This window comes from Triplophysa rosa, linkage group LG13 (assembly GCF_024868665.1).
Source record: "Triplophysa rosa linkage group LG13, Trosa_1v2, whole genome shotgun sequence".
Classification (NCBI taxonomy): Eukaryota; Metazoa; Chordata; class Actinopteri; order Cypriniformes; family Nemacheilidae; genus Triplophysa; species Triplophysa rosa.
Genome location: NC_079902.1, coordinates 21,632,744 through 21,652,095, shown reverse-complemented (window position 1 = coordinate 21,652,095; position 19,352 = coordinate 21,632,744). Strand labels below are relative to the sequence as shown.

General features: G+C 39.6%; 3 protein-coding genes across 4 annotated transcripts in view; 1 reads left to right on the top strand and 2 right to left on the bottom strand.

Moving 5' to 3' along the window:
* Positions 1 to 6,679, bottom strand: part of si:dkeyp-115e12.6 (centromere protein F) — an 18,630-nt gene extending 11,951 nt beyond the window's left edge. Inside the window, exons 1-9 of one of the 2 annotated variants that reach the window (XM_057349389.1) lie at positions 6,506 to 6,679; positions 5,276 to 5,507; positions 4,950 to 5,146; positions 4,320 to 4,423; positions 3,959 to 4,002; positions 3,572 to 3,833; positions 1,358 to 1,539; positions 646 to 771; positions 403 to 531 (exon numbers count right to left, since the gene is read on the bottom strand). In XM_057349389.1, the coding sequence (XP_057205372.1) occupies positions 403 to 531; positions 646 to 771; positions 1,358 to 1,539; positions 3,572 to 3,833; positions 3,959 to 4,002; positions 4,320 to 4,423; positions 4,950 to 5,146; positions 5,276 to 5,437 (1,206 nt within the window). In that variant the 5' untranslated portion in view covers positions 5,438 to 5,507; positions 6,506 to 6,679. The remainder of the gene's footprint in view (positions 1 to 402; positions 532 to 645; positions 772 to 1,357; positions 1,540 to 3,571; positions 3,834 to 3,958; positions 4,003 to 4,319; positions 4,424 to 4,949; positions 5,147 to 5,275; positions 5,508 to 6,505) is intronic. The other variant, XM_057349390.1, reaches the window with a different exon arrangement.
* A 959-nt stretch (positions 6,680 to 7,638) lies between these two features.
* On the top strand, positions 7,639 to 10,451 carry zgc:162144 (RD3 domain-containing protein). Its single transcript, XM_057349999.1, has 3 exons — positions 7,639 to 7,757; positions 8,360 to 8,661; positions 8,762 to 10,451. Exons 2-3 carry the CDS (start codon positions 8,360 to 8,362, stop codon positions 9,120 to 9,122), a joined length of 663 nt encoding a protein of 220 aa, XP_057205982.1. The 5' UTR covers positions 7,639 to 7,757; the 3' UTR covers positions 9,123 to 10,451.
* Positions 10,452 to 10,683: 232 nt separating this feature from the next.
* Positions 10,684 to 17,420, bottom strand: stx5a (syntaxin 5A). Its single transcript, XM_057349489.1, has 11 exons — positions 17,288 to 17,420; positions 16,386 to 16,622; positions 15,954 to 16,021; positions 15,772 to 15,827; positions 15,560 to 15,630; positions 15,241 to 15,357; positions 14,984 to 15,040; positions 13,821 to 13,902; positions 13,012 to 13,118; positions 12,808 to 12,929; positions 10,684 to 12,715 (listed from the first exon to the last, which is right to left on the bottom strand). The coding sequence occupies exons 2-11, from the start codon at positions 16,452 to 16,454 to the stop codon at positions 12,556 to 12,558; spliced, it is 909 nt and encodes a 302-aa protein (XP_057205472.1). The 5' UTR covers positions 16,455 to 16,622; positions 17,288 to 17,420; the 3' UTR covers positions 10,684 to 12,555.
* Between the last annotated feature and the right edge of the window lie 1,932 nt (positions 17,421 to 19,352).

The window sequence follows — 19,352 nt, the reverse complement described above, 5'->3', positions numbered from 1 at the left end:
GAGAGAGAGAGAGAGAGAGAGAGAGAGAGAGAGAGAGAGAGAGAGAGAGAAAAAAGACAGAAATTGAAATTTTCAACCAATGTTCAAACAAGAATATCTAATATAAATAAAATGAATAAAGATTTCTAGGCCAGAAAGGAATGTGGGTGTATCTGCAGTCCTAGAGATGCTACTTTGAATCTGTAGGTTGGCAAACTGATCAATCTACAGTACTGTAGCGAAACTATAAAGAGCTAAAATGCTACACTTCTAGTTAGTAATAAAAAATGTAACTGCACTAAAGCTGTTTATCACATGTATTACACGGCTCGCTGAAAACAACTTCAAATCAGTTTCATTTCTAATCACTTCCTCGTGTGTCAAGTAACCGTGTAATAAAGCAAGCGCCACTAGCACAGGTACCTTATCATGCTGGGCCTGCAGTGTGTTGTGGAGGGTTCTGGCCTGCTGGATCTCCTGGTTGAGTCTGTTCATCTCCTGCTGATGTTGTTTCTCCAAAGCTTGTCTCTCTCTCTGCTGCTCCAACAGCTCCTGAACAACACAAACCACATCCAGCTCTAAAACTGAAGATTTATTTATGTTGAATTAGAAATGATTGATTGGTTGATTTGCAGCAGGACCGTCAAGTAAACACACACGTCTCACCTTCTGGTGCTCTCGCTCCATGTCCTTCCTGCGCTGTTCTGCATTGCAGCGACTGGATTCTGCATTCTGCCTTTGACACTTCAACTCCTCCTGAAGCTGTTTGACCTTCTGCTCAACAGCCTGGACCTTCACACACACACACATCAAACATTACACACACAGAGGTGCATTACACAAACGCATCAATATAGCGAAACAAAACTGAAAAAAATGATACTCAAATGTGGGTAGACAAATCATAAGGAAAAAACGTGGTTATGATGATTAAAAAAAAGAATTATTAAAGGGATAGTTCACCCCAAAATAAAAATTCTGTAATCATTTACTCACCGTCTTGTCATTTTGAACCTGTATGACTTTCTCTATTCTGCAAAACACAAAAGAAGATATTGGTCAAAGAAAACTGTTGGACCCCATTGACTTCTATTGTATGGAGACAAAAGTCAATGGGGGCCGGCGGTTTTCTTTAACCAACATTTTTCAAAACATCTTTTCATTCTTTTGTGTTCTGCAAAAGAAAGAAATCCATACAGGTTTGGAATGACTTGAGGACGAATAAAGGATGCCAGAATTTTCATTTTGGGGTGAACTATCCCTTTAATGTCAAACTGCAGGTTTGCATGCTTATATGTGAGATTCAACCGATTCTTTTCCTCTGGCTTTGAGACATGAATGTGGCTGAAACACAACAGTGGTGTATTTGTGTGCTGACCCGGTCAGTCTCCTGTGTGATGCAGGTCTGTGCGCGGGTCAGCTGGTCTTGGGTGCGTGTCAGACTCTGTTCTTTAGTGTTGATATCTCTTTGAGCTTGAGCCAGACGAGAGTCCACGTCCTTCAAACGCTCAGACTCCAACAGTGCCTCGCGCTGCAGCTCTGATACACGCACGCGCAGACCTAACAGAGAGAGAGATAATCAATTATTTACATTATAACTTTGACATTTCCCAAGAGCTTACTGTAATGTGAAAAGCCACCTGTTTCTTAACGTTAGCCAATCACAAACATACAGTAACACAAACAGCTCATTTGATTCCAAGGGTCAATGTGTAAAATGGCTGAAATGCTCTGAACGGTTTTTAATACAAGGAACTGTTGTGAGTGTACTTTAGGAAACCATCATAAACATGTGGACTATGATCCTTTTAAATGACTGCCGAATCATCTGACACCGTGGCTGTTTAATACAGTCGCCAGAAGCGAATTTACATTCCAGTGAAGTTTACATTCCCAAGCAGGAAGCCATCTGAAGGACTGTGTTTAAACGGAGAATCAGTTCTGCCATGTAGAGCTGTAGAGATCCATCACAATCAGCTGTGTGTGAATAAAGACCAACCCCGATGACTCAACAAAACAATGGAGAACATTCTTAGCATTCACACAAAAACACTCATCCCATCTTGAATGCACGTACACACCCACTGAAAATCGGTCTAGCTGGCAGCGCACAAAACAAACGCATTTAATTCTGGCAAGAGAAAAAATCATTTATTAGTGTCTCGACTGCGCTCATTCTCTCGCTCCATCCCTTCTGCACGTCCTGATCCTTTCGTGCCAACTGCGCAAATCTGAACTTGAGTATAGAAGGGACACGTTTAAACGCATTCTTTAAAGCCCACATGCACAACAGCTGCTAATCCTCCAAGAACCGTCAGATATGAGGTTGAGCAATCACATACAACTTTACACAATATTAGAAATCTTCAGGTTTCTGCAAGACATGCATATGTTTTGGTCAACACTGCTGTTTTCTTAAAGGTATACCGTTTTTCTGCTGGTTGTGATGTAATATCAGCACATAACATTCTAGATTTAACTTTTATTATATCAGCCCTCAAATCAGCCATAATATGCAAAAAAGAATAATGAGCTACCTGTATCGGTCAAAGTCTCTATGCCAAGCATGTCAATTGTTTTGTTACGTAAAACCAATCCCTGTGGGAAACTGATATTGTATCACAGCATGATTACAAAAACACGCCTACAAAAATCAAAAGCATGCATCACGCAAATTCAAATCCTGAGATCATATTGTTTGTGAAGGGGTGGGTTTTGTGCGATCTTCAATGGGATTTGCATTAATGGAAACCTGACAGTTTCATCCACTAATAATCAGCCTGCTTATGTAAATAAACCAGATATTCTCATAAATAAACATACCTCTGTTCCTATGGTTAAATAGCAAACACATGCACACGGTAGGAAAACTAAATCTGGCTTGCTTTTGCTAAAACTACATTAATCTCATACTGTACATTCAGCTTCTTACAGCAAATCTAGTTCTGTACTCACATTCAGCAGACTGCTGTAGAAATCTCCAACCTCATTCACATGCAAACACTACACAAATCTGCCCGCGCCACTGATGGGGTAGACCAGCATGCTCTCATCGCCTCTCATAGCTACAGAGCAAACAATGACTTTGGACCAAATGAGGGTTTCATTTATGACTATTAAACAAATTAGTTTGTTTGGGCCCCCTTACATCATAAATTCGTAAAGATGTTATCTCCTTCAGCAAAGAAGCAAAAACACGAAGACATCTTAGTTCTGTGTCAGCCACCGTAGTGGTTCGAAAGGGAGGGTTGAGTCAGCTGTTGGTTGCAATTCGCAAACTCACCACTAGATGCTGCTAAATTTCATACACTGGACCTTTTAACGCAACTAGAAATGCCTTTTGAAAAAGCATTTAACTTTTATAACACATTTCTGAGGAAAAGAAAGAGGGAAACGATGCAATGTAGGATCAAAAAAATGTGGAAGGTGTAAAACAAGCTAATGAATATTAATTCTATTTACTTAAACATTGCTAGTAATAGCAGTCACACCCCTGTGGCCTTGCTTACATCAGCCGAATTTGATTATGATAAACAGATACCTACCTCAACCTTGCCTGGTTTTCTGGTCAAATATTGTGTGGAGAGCTCACCATCAATCTCGTTCCTCAAGGCCTCTTCTATCCCCGAGTCATTGCTCTTGATGACATCACCGGATGAAACACAAGGAGCTGGTCGTCCTTTGGGAGTGGACCACAAATCATCCCGTTCCCATGGAAACATTGAGGAGGGGGTGGATGCCTCCGACTGGCGGGCGTGATGCCGAATGGGTGGGGATTTCTGTGGTTGCTGTGGAAACGCAAAGGAAGCCCCGCCCACCACAGGCTTAGGGATGTCTCCAAACTGCAGCTGCTGCTACAAGAGGAAACGAGACGAGTCAAACAAGTGACTGAAAGGAAACGCATTTATAAACAATGATCCTCAATAAGAAAGGCGACAGGTTTCTGCTCTTGAAAGAGCTTCGTGCGCGGATGACTTACTCTGACATGCTGCGCTTTGCCATCACCCTCTGCTCTGAAACCACCTGCAGAGTTCAAACAGGTTACAAAACAGTCAAAGTACAATGACGTACGGATAGTTCTATAACCGTCCCACACGCCGACACCAACACCACGCAAAATGAACATGTACACACATTCTAGGCACCGCCAATAAAACACAGACCAGAAAGACAAACAATGTAATAGCCCAAAGGGACCTTTAATAAGTCACAAAACACTCTTTCCCCTAGTTTATCAGAGGATGTTTGGTAATCTCTAAAGAAGGACATTGTGAGGACAGGCCGACAGACAGAAAACAAAAGTCAGGAAAAACAAATAGAGGTAGAGCGAGGGATGGTACCGCTGTGGTCCCAGGGAGAGCTCATGTTCCAACAAGGTGTGGAAAACAACATGGAATCCCCAGAGCCATTTCCCTTCTCCAGCTTTTCTAGCTCTGCCTCAAGCCTACACAGAGAGAGAGAGAGAGAGAGAGAGAGAGAGAGAGAGAGAGAGAGTTATGGGTCTGCTCCGGTTGTCTTTGGCTGGCTTCTTCGGGCCAAAGTTTAAAGGGATACTTCACCCAAAAATGAAAATTCTGTCATCATTTACTCATCTTCGGTTCTTCCAAATCTGTATAAGTTTCTTTGTTCACAGTACACAGAGAAAGATATTTGGAAGAATGCTTGTAACCAGACAGATTTTGCCCCCCATTGACTCCCATAGTAGGAAAAATACTGTTGAACACACAAGAAGACATTTCGAAGAATGTAGGACAGCAAACAGTTCTGGGGCACTGCTTTCCTACTATGGTAGTCAATGGGGGCAAAATCTGTTTGGTTATAAGCATTCTTCCAAATATCTCTCTCTGTGTTCATCAGAACAAAGAAATTTAAACAGATTTGGAACAACGGAAGGTGAGTAAATGATGACAGAATTTTCATTTTTGTGCAAAGTTTCCCTTTAACGTGTATAGAGACCATGTGCACCTCACCGTTTGATCTCCTGTGCGAGGTTTTGTATCGAGTTTTTGGAAGACTCCAGTTGGCCTTCCAGCGAGTGCACTTGTCCCGTTTTAACCTGTAACTCATGAGCCAGCCGTTCCCTGACCCGCACCTCCGCCTGCGCTGCCTCGCGCACTCCTCCCAGCTCCCTCTGAACCGCAGCCAGCTCCACACGCACCTCCTCATGCTGACGGAGAGATGGAGAAAAAGGAGGATGACTTGAGAACGACAATGTGACAAAGAGACCGAACAAGCCACAGGGAATGACTAAACAACCTGTTTGTGAATAAATTCATTGTCAGATCACCATCACTACCTTCCGTTTCTGTTTGTGCAGCGCTGCCTCCGAGTTGTCCAGCTGGAGTTGTCTCTGTTGTCTTTCCTTGGTCAACTTTTCATTTTGAGCCTGAAGCTGTTTTACCTTCTGCAGGACGTGACCCGTCAGACCGACGGTCCAGTCCTCCCCGGGCCAACTCATCGCTGCGGACGGTTACAGAGCGCAGATCGATGCTTCAAAGAGTTTGGTGCATGCTGGTCATTTTCCAATGCTGAAAGCGAGGAAACATGAGTTTGCTTCAGCTCTTAATACTTGGCACGAGTCGTGAGTCGTGATCCCGTGTGCTGCCTTGCCTCGGGGAAGAAGCTCTCAGCTGTCTGTACTCGTTTCAGACCAGAAATATCAGTTCACGTATTTATAACATTCATTGATGACAAAAGGAAAGGTGATTCGGTTTATTGGCATCTTTAGAGGGAAAACCACAGTGTTTGTGTGGGTGTGTTTGTCAAGAGTGTTCATGGAAACCCTCTTTAGGGACATGTACTGCAAAACATAAACGCAAGAGAGAATAATTTCTTTTTAAGTAATTACATCAAATAAAATGAAGGTTTGGCAAGTGTAACGTTAAAGAGACACATAAACAGACTAAGGGAAAGTTTGTGTTTTTGACCATAACTCAGCCTGCTAGTTTAGCTAAACAAACCCAGCAACAGCAGTGAGGAATGAGGAAAATCCAGCCCATGAATCTCGCTGAACTGTGAAAATCCAGGTTAGGTGTCGTTATCATTAACATTACAAACAAAGCATCAAAGATGGAGCTTTCACATGCAGCTGACGCCAGACTGCGACTGCTGGCAATACTGCCTGACTACAAAGATTACCACACATATTTATAAACAGACTTGCCTAATGTTTGCAAGATCATATGGTTATTTATACACGTGAAAAAAAGAAAGAGATTTGAATTGAGTGAAGTTAAGAATCCTACTATGGTGCCGCATTAACTCATAAATATAAACAAAGAAGCGTGATTGGTCGCTGCGGAAATGCAAGTTATAAATATTCATTAGATAAACGCTCGCCATAGTAGGTTTGTAATCCAGCTGGCGGGCGGGTAGGAAATAAAACAGAGTTTGCAGGCTGCTGCAATATGACCAGTAAAAGAGTTTATTTATATAATGTATCGACAACATTTAAAAACAGATTAAAGCCCTGTCAGATAAAGCGAGAAGATTTTTCTGTGAAATAAATCAATGTGGCATCACTTACGTTACCGGGAAGTTTGAAGCACAGCGATCCTGACGTTTAAAACTCCGTTTGTGTAGATGTTAACCAAATAAAACGAATCCTCTCTTTTTTGCGCCAAAATCGTTTGACCGTTTAACGTTCGTTATTTTAAACAGTCAAAACCAAGCGCACGCGGCCACCGTCTCGTGCCCTTTCAGTCAGAAGAACTACAGCGGGCGAGGCGTGGGGGTCGATGACGTCGCCGGGAGGAGGCGGGGCCTCAGAATGCAAGACAACAAAAAGCATCTTTCGGAGAGCATTAAACGGTTACGCTATTTTTATATGTAAATGATCATTGTCTCGTTTTTTTTTTTAATGTATAATGTGAAATAAAAAACTGAACTGCTGAATAAATAAATAAGTCAGAGTAAGCAACACATTATCAAACCGTTGGTTATATGTTCATCTAATACAAAGGCACGTTGGACAAATTAATTATTTTGATGATGATGTATTAAAATCTGACATTGAACCACAGGTTGAGGTAAATCAGTGTTCAAAAAGCCCACATAACCATTTGAAGAGATGGCATCAAATAACCCCCCCCTATCAACGTGTTTCTAATATTTCCTTTTTATCTTTATATTTAATTTCTAGACACCTTGTTTCAGGTATCCGTCATGCATTAGGCAACACTGTTGGTCACTCTTACTGGTCTGTGAACACCAGCATGAGCGGTATGTAACCAGATTATCCCCACCGCTTTGGACCCTTGTTTCTCAGAAGCGTGTAGGGCCACAGTGTAATCCACGATCATCACACACATGCAGATTAAAACTCTGAAGTGCTGAATTAAGCGGAAACCCTCCCCACCTTTTGGACCGATCAAGCCCCACAGGCTGCGGCGTACAGATACGCAATGACGAGTTATGTAAAGGCTTAATGCTATAATAAACATTGCATAAACAATGCAAATAAATGTGCAAATAATGCATCATATTGTTCAGAAGGAGATATTGTGCAGTCAGCTTCTTATGATGAGGAGGAGGTCACAACCATGCACATGCGAGGTGCATGTTCATGGAGCTAATCACCGGTTTGTATATTTATACAGGATTACAGTGTCTACAACACACAGAAGAAGAGCTGGCTCATCTGGAGTGCTCAGGGTGGAAACCAAACCTTGGATTTGAGTTTATGGTATTTTGGCTGTATCACATTGTTCTTTGAATCATAAAACCAAAAACAGGATTATACTTTCAGCATCTGAAAACATCCAACCCATATTTGAAAGGTAGTATATATTTTCTGCTTTTCGCAAACAGTGTGTGTTATAAACAGTAATCTGTTTGCACTCTGGTGTAAATAAACTGATTCAAACTATTAATATGATAAACATTGTAAACCACACCCCTGACTATGAGAACATGGGTGCATATGTTTACTTCAAAAAGAATTCACACGTCTGCCAAATATTAAGATAATTAACTTAACATCTACAGTATTAACTATAATTGTGATAATTTCGCATTGAATTTATACATATACCTTCTGTTAAAGGGATAGTTCACCCAAAACTTAACATTTTTTGATGAATCTTGAATTGATCATTTCCTCACTCGCGTATGACTTTCTTCCGTGGAACACAAAAGAAGATATTTTGAAGAAGTTGTTAAACAAACAACGTTGTCCCCCATTAACTCATTGTATAGAAACAAAACCACTGAGCCATTTCTTAAAATATCTTCTTTGTGTTCAACAGAAGCAAGAGTGAAATACAAATTTTGAGTGACACGAGGGTGAACAAATGACAGAATTTGTATTTTTTGGGTGAACTATCCCTTTAATGGTCTTCTGATTTTGCTTCTCACATTTCTTTCCTATTTGCCTCCACAGATGTTTCCCTGGTCTGTAGTGTTTTCCCTGGAGCCAAAGGTTCCCGGCCAGCGTAGCCCAGAGGAGCTGGTGACCAACACCTTGATGCTGGAGCTGGGCGCCGTGGTGAAACGGACCGAACGAATCAGACTAGAGAAGGAGGCTCAGAGCCGTAGACGGCGTAACTCTTCCTCGGCGGACTACAGCTGGCTGGCCGGACCTCAGCCTCACGTCCCCTACGAGCTCACTCCAGGAGATGTTCTGGACCTGCAAGACCTGTGTGCTCAGATACCGCCTCAACAGTGTGGTCCGGTCATTGTGAGGTAAGAAAATTGACCAGTGAGGTCTTAAAGCAGTACGTGTTGCTTCAATTGTATATAGATCTGAAATGTTCACTTGTCTTCAATGTCAATTGTGCAAAAGGTTCCGTAAACTCGTGTCCGAGTTTGAGCCCGAGGTGCCGGAGGTCCCAAAGCTGTTCAGGACCGTCCTGCGAAACTGTCTGGACGAGCTTCAGGGGGACGCGGAGCTCCAGGATCGGATAAACCGTTGGGAGAAGCAGCGCAGCAAAAGCCTTTCCTTCGTCACGTTTCGATCCAAGTTCCGCACCCTGGGCCGTGGGAAGGGAGGCTTTGGGGGTTCCCGCAACAACCTGCAGGAAGAAAACAAGTGGTCGGATGAAGATGAGGCGGCGGAACAGGAGATGACCGTCATGCGGTCCAGAAAGGGAAGAAGCTTCAGCATGCCAGAGATCACCCCCATTGAGCAGGCGGCCCAGAGCTGAACAAGAGACAAGCAAACTTAAGCAAGAACAGAAGGAAGACATGAAAAAAATTCAGCAGGCCAGGAATAAGGGATAGACGGTGGAGAAGAAGTCAGAGAAGAGGAAAAATCTCATGCTGGGAGAAATCTTGAAAGGAGGTTTTGTGCTTTTGTTAATCATACCACAAATCACAGCTATAGGCCATAGGTGATGGCCAATTATTATTTACTTACATAAAGTTTTTTTAGCTTACTAAATATTATTACATTAACTGTAGTTACATAACTTATTAAAATATTTTAAGGACGTGTTAAAACGTGTTTATATCCGTGTTGCATTGTTGTGTTTGGTGTGTAAACTAATGCTCAGCTTTGAGAAAAATCAAATGAGTCTTTGAAAAAAATGACGTGCATTGCAACTACACATTACAAGCCACTTTTTTGCTGCACTGTGCGTTCAGACAGGGACAGGGTCGCTAGTCTCTTGATAGGTCGTTAGAAGGCGTTCACTTTACAATAAGGGGCGAATTGTTAAGTGGTAAATGCGTTAGCTAACGATGAACAATTTAGTTTTTCAGTATTTATGAATCCCTGTTAATGTTAGTTCATATCAATATAGTTATTCATGTTAGTTAATGGTGCATTAATTAATGTTAACAGTGACAACGTTTGATTTTAATAAATGCTGAAATTATATGAACCAACATTAATAAATGCTGTATAAGTATTGTTCATTGTTAGTTCATTTTAGCCAATGCATTATACGGGATTGTTAAAAATGCATTGTTTTAGATGTAATGCAATGTGTATACACGATTTAAGGTTCAAAAACGCTGTATTTCCCACATACCGTGCATGTTTGTATCTTCTCTTTGCTCCGCCTCTCTGAAACGCGTGGATTTTTAACAAAGCTCATGGCTCTGAAAAGCGAGGTGTGCTATGATTGGCCAGTTAACCAGTGCGTAGTGATTGGTGGAATACTGCAAGCGTGTGACGGAACTGTAACGCCTCTTACCATATTTGGAACATCAGGTTCCAAAGCAATTGTACTGACAGGTACGCCCACCTTACTTGCGTATACATTTGGGTGGTCTCAGTCAAATCAAACCACCAACTGACGTAGATTTGTGGGGGTGTGGTTACACGAGGCGTTTCAGGCAGGTCTGGGTGAGCATTCGCTTTTAGATAGAATGCATATTTTGTTCCGATACTAAGTTTCGCAATTTTACGTGTCTAATACATGCATGGGCAACTTATAACACACCAAAGACACAGAAAAACACGTATTCGCGCCATATGACCCCTTTAACTAATTGTTAACAAATAGCACCTTATTGTAAAGTGTTACCAAAATAAGAGACTATTTCGAAATTATTTTCAGTTTTTCTGAATTTACTGTCTGTGTTTAGGCAAAATGATCATGTTTGTTTTATTCTGTGAACTACTAACCATATTTCTTCCTAATTTCAAATAAAAATATTGTTTCTATTTGCATTTATTTGCAGAAAATGAAAACTGGAGAAACAGGTCAAAATAACAGTAAAGATGCTCTGTATTTTTTTTAGACCTCAAATACTGCATAGAAAATAAGTTCATGTTCACTTTTAAGCAAGCAATACAACAGTAATATTTGAATATGTCTTTAGGAACTTTAAAAAAAAAAAGTAATAACCTGGAAGATTTTTTTTCATGTGTCTTGTCATGCAGTCTTTCACATTGTCTTTGTCACTCCTGAGGTTTGATTTTGTTGAAATTCAACAAACACTGACTGGACTGAATGGGCCACAATACATTTAGAAATGATGAATAAATAAAACAGTATATATTAAGCCCAGTTTCGGTCCATCACCACTCTCACTATTGCAAACAAAAAAGGCAACATAATCAGTTTCCTAGATGTGTTTTACTCTGTACTGTTTGTTCATTGCATTACAACAGTGTTCAGTTTATACAAGAGATGCAGAACATTCAGCTAAAAAAGCCCAGAAAGTTTTCGTAAAAAGTGCTCATTAAATAATACACTGTACATGAGCATGTCGTGTGTGTGAGACAGAAAGAGAGTCCATATTTTATCATGTTAGGGTTTGACCTTCAAAATGTTGCTTCCATCCAAAGGATTCACATCATCTCAACTAGCTTTTCTCCTCCTTCATTATTCACAGTATGATGGAGCAGATCTTCCAGGCTTAAGTGTTCATTGGGCCAAAGTTGCTTCTTAGAAAACATTTATCAAAGTGCCAGTCTTCTCCATTTGCAGATGTTTGGTTCCAGTTTTACTCACACATGCACATTTTTCAGCCATGATCTGGATTTGTAGAACCATCTGGATTCTCGTTTGGCCCATTAAACTGCATTTTAATCTTAGTACAGTAAATCTCTAGTACAGTAAGCGCCTATATAAAAACCTCTGGTCTTCATTTGCACCTCATTAATTCCTGCAGAAAACAAGGCAAAATCATAAGACCAGACAGTTTCCTCTACTCCTCTAGTATTTGGCAGAATCAAACTCAGATAAAAAAAGAAAAGCAAGTGAACATTTTAAACAACTTATATTTCAGGCCCTATATTTACAGGGCCCTTAATAACACTATGAGAGTGATGACAAATCTCAAGAAATGTCTGCTTGATATATTTCACCTCACAAAAGAATAAATATATTTGGCATAAAGACAATTATCAAAAAGTGAAGCAATTGCAAAAGAGAAAACTCATATAACAGTAATGATATCAATTAAATTATCTTGGCCATTACACAAGTACAAATGCAAAAGTATACAAATAATGAGATTTTGAAGGAAAATGCTTAAATTTCATCACGTTCAAATCATGAAAGACTAAAAAAGGATTACATTGTCTTTATGAGAAATATATTCTTATCTTTAGATGTTGGGGTGAAATAATGACAGAACATTTCTTTAGAAAAGTAAACAAGAGTCTGCCTTTGAAAACTAATGAATAGAGATTATTGTGGCATTTTTATCAGGTTTATCAGAATCAAATAGAATTTATTGTAAAAACGTTATCGCTGATTATGGATAACACTGTCAGAAAAATATAACTAAACCAGTTTGAAGAATCAAACCATTAAGGGAGAAAAAGCCTTCTCTTTTAATAAGTGACTATTATAGAAAATGAAGGCTCAAATATTAATGCAGATGTAGATCAGAACACCATCCACTCCCTAAATACACAATAAATCTCAGTTTCGCCTCCATCATCATCTCTCTACAGTGAGAGAGTCGAATCTGAAAAGTAACAGAAATTACAACTGAACTGACTCAAGTCACTCAGACTAAAATCATTTAACCAATGAGCATCAAAATCCACCCCAGAGCCCCCCACAGTCCAGTCCTTCCGTGTTTTTGCACATTCGCCCATGAGTCCGTCCCCCGCTTGCCCCTCCTTCAACCCTTTGGGCTTCGTTTTCATCACTCCTCACTCACGTTCGTTCCCCATCAAGCGAGGAAGACCACAAAGATGATGAAGAACACGATGAGAACGAGGAATATCTTGATCAAAAGCCAGCGGTTGGAGGAGACAGACTGGAAGTATTTGAGGATCTCGGTGTGGGCCATTTCAACATTTAGCTGGGTGTCTTCCACATTGCCGTCGATCCTGATGGTGAGCAAATAACAGATGATAAATTCATGATTTGACAGATTTTGAGTTTGTGGTTTTGTTGTATGTACAGTATGTGTTTGTCTGACCTCTGGACCGTCTCCTCCTGCTCTTTGACCATGTGTGCCAACTGCTGAAAAATAGAACCCAGTTCCACAATGGTGCTCTCGATGTTCTGCATCGTGTCTGTTCGGCTCTGAATGTACGAGTCCTACGGACAGAAAGAAGTTTGAGAATCAAAACAGCTCACAATTCATCTCTAACTCCAGCTGTGGTATCTGAGAGAACGGCACCTGTTCATCGATGAGCTGTAGCTGTAGAGGGTTTGCTCTGGAGTCCATGTCGATGGCCACCTCTTCTCCCAGACTCCTCGACTCATCCTGCATCAGAACCGAACTGTCTGTGAGAGCCAAGACATGAAACATTGTGTTAGATTTCAATCGGAATAATAAAGACTGCCCTTCAAAACCATACAAATGTTTTTGAGAAACAAATCGGAAAAGGAATTATATTTTCTCACAAAAAAATGACTACATGTTTAATTCTAATTCTTTTTTTATTTCATTTTATTTTTCATAACTTCAAAACAATTCAGACAGAATGATGACTTGTATTTATAGATCAATAACTATATGCAAAAACCACTTGAAATTTGAGCGCAAGGAATCTAGGGACTTTTCATGACCTGTCCTGTTTGATATTAAAATGATTTTGATCGTTTTGACCTCTTTATGAACCTTTAGCTCAATTTATGAATCTTTTTATGAAACTTAAAATATGAATGATATGTTTTCATATCGCTGCTGTCTTTCCGAAACCGTGCATCTCTAAATTTTTCGTGATTTTTATGTTTTGCCATAAATCATTATTATTAGTCACCCTTTATGTTCGTCACTGGGTTTTGCAAATATCTAACCAATAAAAAGTGCTTGTCAACTTTGACAATACTGTATTTAGTCATTTAAAATGTAGTGTTTTTTGGACATGCGAGGCTTCAGAAGGACAGTGACGATATTTAATGAAACTACAAGCCATTCAGAGGGGTAAAAATAATTCACATTGTGTGACAGAAGCACAGCAGATGAAAGTGAAAGTAACGTACTGAAGTTATTGGCGACCAGAGGTGAGGCTGAGACAGGAGCCTGTGAGAACTGCTCTCTTCTGCTGCGCTGTTGCTTCAGATTCTACACACAGACAACAGGAACCAAAACATAAGCTATAAACACTGTGTGTACAACTACATCACAACTCAACTCAACTCAATGTAGTCAATCTGGTTCAATAGTCAATTGAAGACAAAAAGTAAAAACTAATACAAAGCTGGTGTGATCTTTAAAGATGGGGTAACATGCTATGTCATGCATTCTGACTCTTTACACTGTTAAACGCGCTGGCTTCTCATGCTTAACATGGTCAACTTGTTAAAAAACGAGTTGGACGTATGACCTAGTATTTCTGTACTTGATACACTCCCCAGCACTCCAAATTGTTTCTGAGAGTTTTTTTATAATTCTGGATCCCTGTATCGTCAAAGGGATCCTATTCCTTTTATTGGCCATTCTCCCGGAAAAACACAGCAAGGCGAAAGAAAGAGCCCACCCACGAGCGAGACCCGCTTCGGCGCTTACCATCAATATTATCTGCGCTGCGTCAAGATGGGCTGCGCTGCAGCTGGTTACTCTTGCGATAGTTAAGTTTAGGTGTGTGTGTGTTTGTTCACGGCATTTCAGTGATGGATGTTATCTATATTTGGAGATCATTTGAAACTGATAGATGGCGCGGTCCCAGTGCTAAAAGATGCCGGACATGAACTGCAAACTAAGTCATACGTCTGTGTTTAGTTAGCAATCGGTGTGTACGCGCATAATGTACAAAACACGAAGGGATGATGTGATGATGTGTTGCTTGCTCGTGCTGTAGTTCCATCCCACTCTCCCAACTAGTCCCACCTCTAGCAGCTCGTGTTTGTCCGGAAATAATCGTACAGCTGGATCTCTCTGTTATAAATTTGATCAAACTAAACTCTATTCGAAGATACGACGGATGCAATAATACTGTATAGGCACTCAAGATTAATATGAGATTGGCAGAAACTGCCCGTGATACGCGATCTTCAACAAAAACAGCAGATGGATTCACCAGACCGTGATGCGTGTTGTGGTTTCATCCAAGCAGGTGACAAAATAAATATGCATAAGTAAGCCATTCGATCAACATTGAACTGACGTGTTATAAAAGTACATAAAGAAGACAGAGCAAACATACCTCCGTTCTCACTTCCAAGACTGATTTGAAATCGTTGGACATGGATGCCAGCTTCGACTGCAACACAAACATTCACAGACTGATACATCTTGGATTATATTGCAGTGAGGGAATGAAGGGTGTGGTAGCTAATATGGTTAATGTGTGGCAATCAAAGTGAGACCAACCATCCCTACTGTCTACAGCAAGGGGTGTATATTTCCTTGATGGGTGTATATGCGTGTACTGAAGAAATATCAGGTATAAGATGTATGTACCTGCAGCGAGACAACAATTGTGTTGGAATGTGTCTGGATGTGGCGGCCATTTTGGCCACTGCGGGATCGCACGAAGTCTTGCAGCTGTGCTATCTGCTTATTCAGACTGTTGATGTCCTGATGAGAGACACAGACACAATATCAGGTCTCTGCAAGAGGTTTGCTATTACACAATATAAAAGATTCTGGTAAACATCGATCATTAACACACACGCTAACACTCCTACAGTCAACTTTTGAGGATTTATGAGATTCATATGCATATGGTTCCATATGATGGCTATGGAGAAGAAAAGCACAAACTCAACAAAATGCCAACCTGTTTAATGATGTACGTTAACTCTTCAATCTCCACTGCTTTATCATCGAACAACGACTTCCTTTTTGCCACTGGGAATAACCATAATAAAATTAGATCGTAAAGTCATGAACATTTTCTTACTTCTGAAAACTATTTGACTTCTTCAGAAGTAAAGCAAAAAATCCCTGCTTTGAAACTAGGATGAATTCTTTAAATTAAGCGCTACTTACAAATCGTGAGCTTTTCAAGCTTGGCGAAAGTATTGCTCAAGTCTTTCCCAATTCTCCTGTTGCAGAGAAACAAAACAACACGTCAGAGGGCCAAAGTCTTAAGAAAACAGGACAAGATGCTGTTGCACTGGAGCGAGCGAAAACACAGCACTGGACAAGACCAAACTCATCTAAACTCTTACTTGGCCATAAGAGTGAAGTCACTTCGCTGTTTAAGGGCATTAATGGCAGGTTTAGCATGAGTCCCATTCTGAAAATATGACAAAGAGAGAGAGAATACATGTTAAATAACATAAACAGTTTTTCAATCCTTGTGACACAAACAAAACAAATATCAACAATATCTGATGGATCAAAGAATGATTAAGACTTTAGATGAATATAGACCACTTTGAAAGATGCAAACACTGGTCCAGCAGCACTTCAGGTTTCATCTTTTAATCTTACATATACAATTAAACCTTAAAGATATTTGACATTTTTATTTGGTTATAAATGTTCTGTTGGTTGTATTCTGTTCGAACGTTTGTGCAGTGTCTAAAACACTTTTGGACATGCGTTGTTTACGTCTTCAGAAGTGGTGTTATGATTTTATGTGGATTATAGTGTCATACCTGTAACTGTCTCCCTTGCAGTGACTTACAAGCCGACTGAAACTCAAGTGTGCGGTCTCGACAGGTCATGGTAAAGCCGCAGAACCTCTTGCCCTCAACAATATTGGGGTGTATTTGAGCGACAGTGACTTCAAAGTGATCCGCTGGTGGGAAACTCTCCTTTAAATGGTGTTGATGAGGGCAAAGCAAACACTTCAGATGTTAGTAGAGTGTGACAGAGGTGACTCCACACATCATCTGAAGATCAAAGAATGATTCAATTAGTCAACTGTACAGTAAAGCCAAAAAACTTAAGCCACACTTAAAATGTAAAGTAGTAACAAGTAATAACAATAACAGCCATCAAATTTGACTTTCAATGCACCACTTACAAAAAGCAGCTGTTAACAGCTGACATGGGTTAAATAGTTGGAACAACGTTTAACTTACAAACAATCCTGAAAGCACCTTTACCTGGATGTCCATTAATTCTGTCAAACCAAGCAAACCTATTTATATCATTTCCAGAAATAAACATATCACTCAGCTCTGAGACTGAGAACAGGTGAACTAAACTCACGTTATCGGATTATATAGGCCAGCTAGAAGATTCTGGATCACCGGGCATATGTGAAATAACACATGATCAATTCGACAGACAACTCTTTCTTCATAAGACGTGTCACGAACGATAAACCAACATGGTTAATGAAATGGTAAAATGTGTTTACAGGTTTGTTTATGCCTCTATATTGACTGACACCGCCTCCAGTCCAACAGTACCAAGTAACGTTACGCAGTTTTGAGAGCTAACCGGCCCGAAACTCGACAATTTCTGTCTTAAATTAAAATCATTTGGACTTCAACAGGGTCGAAATCATTACATAACAAATTAGTATAATGGCGTATTCATGTCTACTCACGGTTAATGTGCCATTTCGTCTTTTATTTCCAGTATTCCCGGCTTATTGATGGTACGAGGACGGTGTTTCGCTTCCAGTTCTGACCACTTCCGGTGTTGGAGACGTCACTGCCACGTCCACGAACACGCATGCGCAGTGTGGCTTCCTACTACCGTGACTTGTGACGCAGAATGATTCGTTTTGAATTTGTGGTGTTATGACTTATAACTGAAAGATACGGAACTGTTTTAACATATCATGTCATTGTTTTAACACACACCATTTTCAGGATTTGGAGACATAATAAGCGACACATAAGAGACATTTTACATGCAAATAAAGTGAAAGACGTTGTTGTAAAACAACACATTACCAGCAGGTGTCGCCAAAGGTGTTGAAAATGGACAAATTCATTTTTTTTTCAAATTTAGCGAATGCAGACCTTCCGCGAGGAAAAGCCGTTTACTTTCGTTTTTATGGTTTAATCTAGGGCTGTCAAACGAATAAAAGTTTGTGTTTACATAATATATGTCTGTGCAATGTGCATATTCATTTTGTATTCATAAACACATACATGTACATATTTAAGAAAAATATCAAATATAAAAATTAATAAATGCTTATATATATAAGTTCAATTATTGGTAAATATAAATAAATTCATCTAAACATTTTCTAAATATATATACATGTATGTGTATGTTTTTGTGTTTATTAATACAAAATGAATATGCACGGTACACATACATATATTATGTAAACACAAACTTTTATTCTGGATGCGATTAATCACGGTGAATCGTTTGACAGCCCTGTAAATATAATGTATATGTTATTAAAATACATATTTATATCTAATTTGTAAAAAAAACCCTGTCAAAATGATTTGCTGAATCCCGGTTACCATGTGTTATTAGTTTTGAGAGGTTGATATCTGGCAATAATTAACCTGCAAATGTCGCGACTGACCAATCAGAATCAAGCATTCCAACGAGCCGTGTAATAATCATATTTAGTACACCTCTAAACAACCCTCAAATAGTGAGGAAAAGTTGTTTTGATATGGTTCACTACCTTACGGAAATTAACTATGATTTTACTATAGTAAAAGTATATTAACCATATTTTGTTTGCAAGATTGTTGCAATTTGTACCATAGTTTTACTACAAATATCATAGTTAGATTAACTATTGTTCCTGTAGTGAGACAATACATTTACAATTGTTTTACTACAAATATCCTATCATACTTAAACTATGGTCATTAAAAGAAAAACCTTGATTTTCATAAGAGATGCTATGTGTGAGGGAATGTTAAAACAAATCACAAACCCAAACCACATGGTTGGAACTTTCCATTAACTTTTTGTTTTTATACTGAGCTAATGATATGTTGAGCTTCTAAACCTAATCTTCACATGAAGGTTTTTGTATTTCCCTTAGACACTGTTTTGTTTGTTCGTTATGTTTTTTTTTTCTTTTTGAGGATTGTTTATTTGCCACAGTTTAGGTGATATTGCATTTACTAACATTGTGAGGGTTATTTGGTCCCAACAATACACTGCTTGATCCTCATGCACACAACTCAACATGAAGCAACATGTAAACTGTTTTGATGTCCTCTCAGTGTACGAGCTTTTTGCAGTCTTTATCTGCTTGGTGTGGATCAGTACAGCTCACTTTGAAACCGACAAACACTGTATCTTAACATCTGCCTTCTTCTGAATGTTATGTGTGTGTGTGTGTGCAAAGGGATTGATAACACCGCTTTTTTCAGCATGAATCAATACCATCAGTGTTTCCCCTGAGGACAAATGCTCAAGAAACTAATTTGAAAGATACAAACATACATGCTTTTGAAGGCACATTCAGAGGTTTTATATATAAAAAAAGGACATGATGATATGATCCCAGCTGTAAAAACCATACTCAACATTTTCAACATTCTCATTTACAGACATTTGCTGTCTCTCGACTCATCCTGTCTCACAGACACACAGGCTGCGCTCAGACAATGTCGTCGTCTCTCCCAGATAACATCACAACACACACATATTCGTGTTGTCCAGATAGCATCCAGACCTGC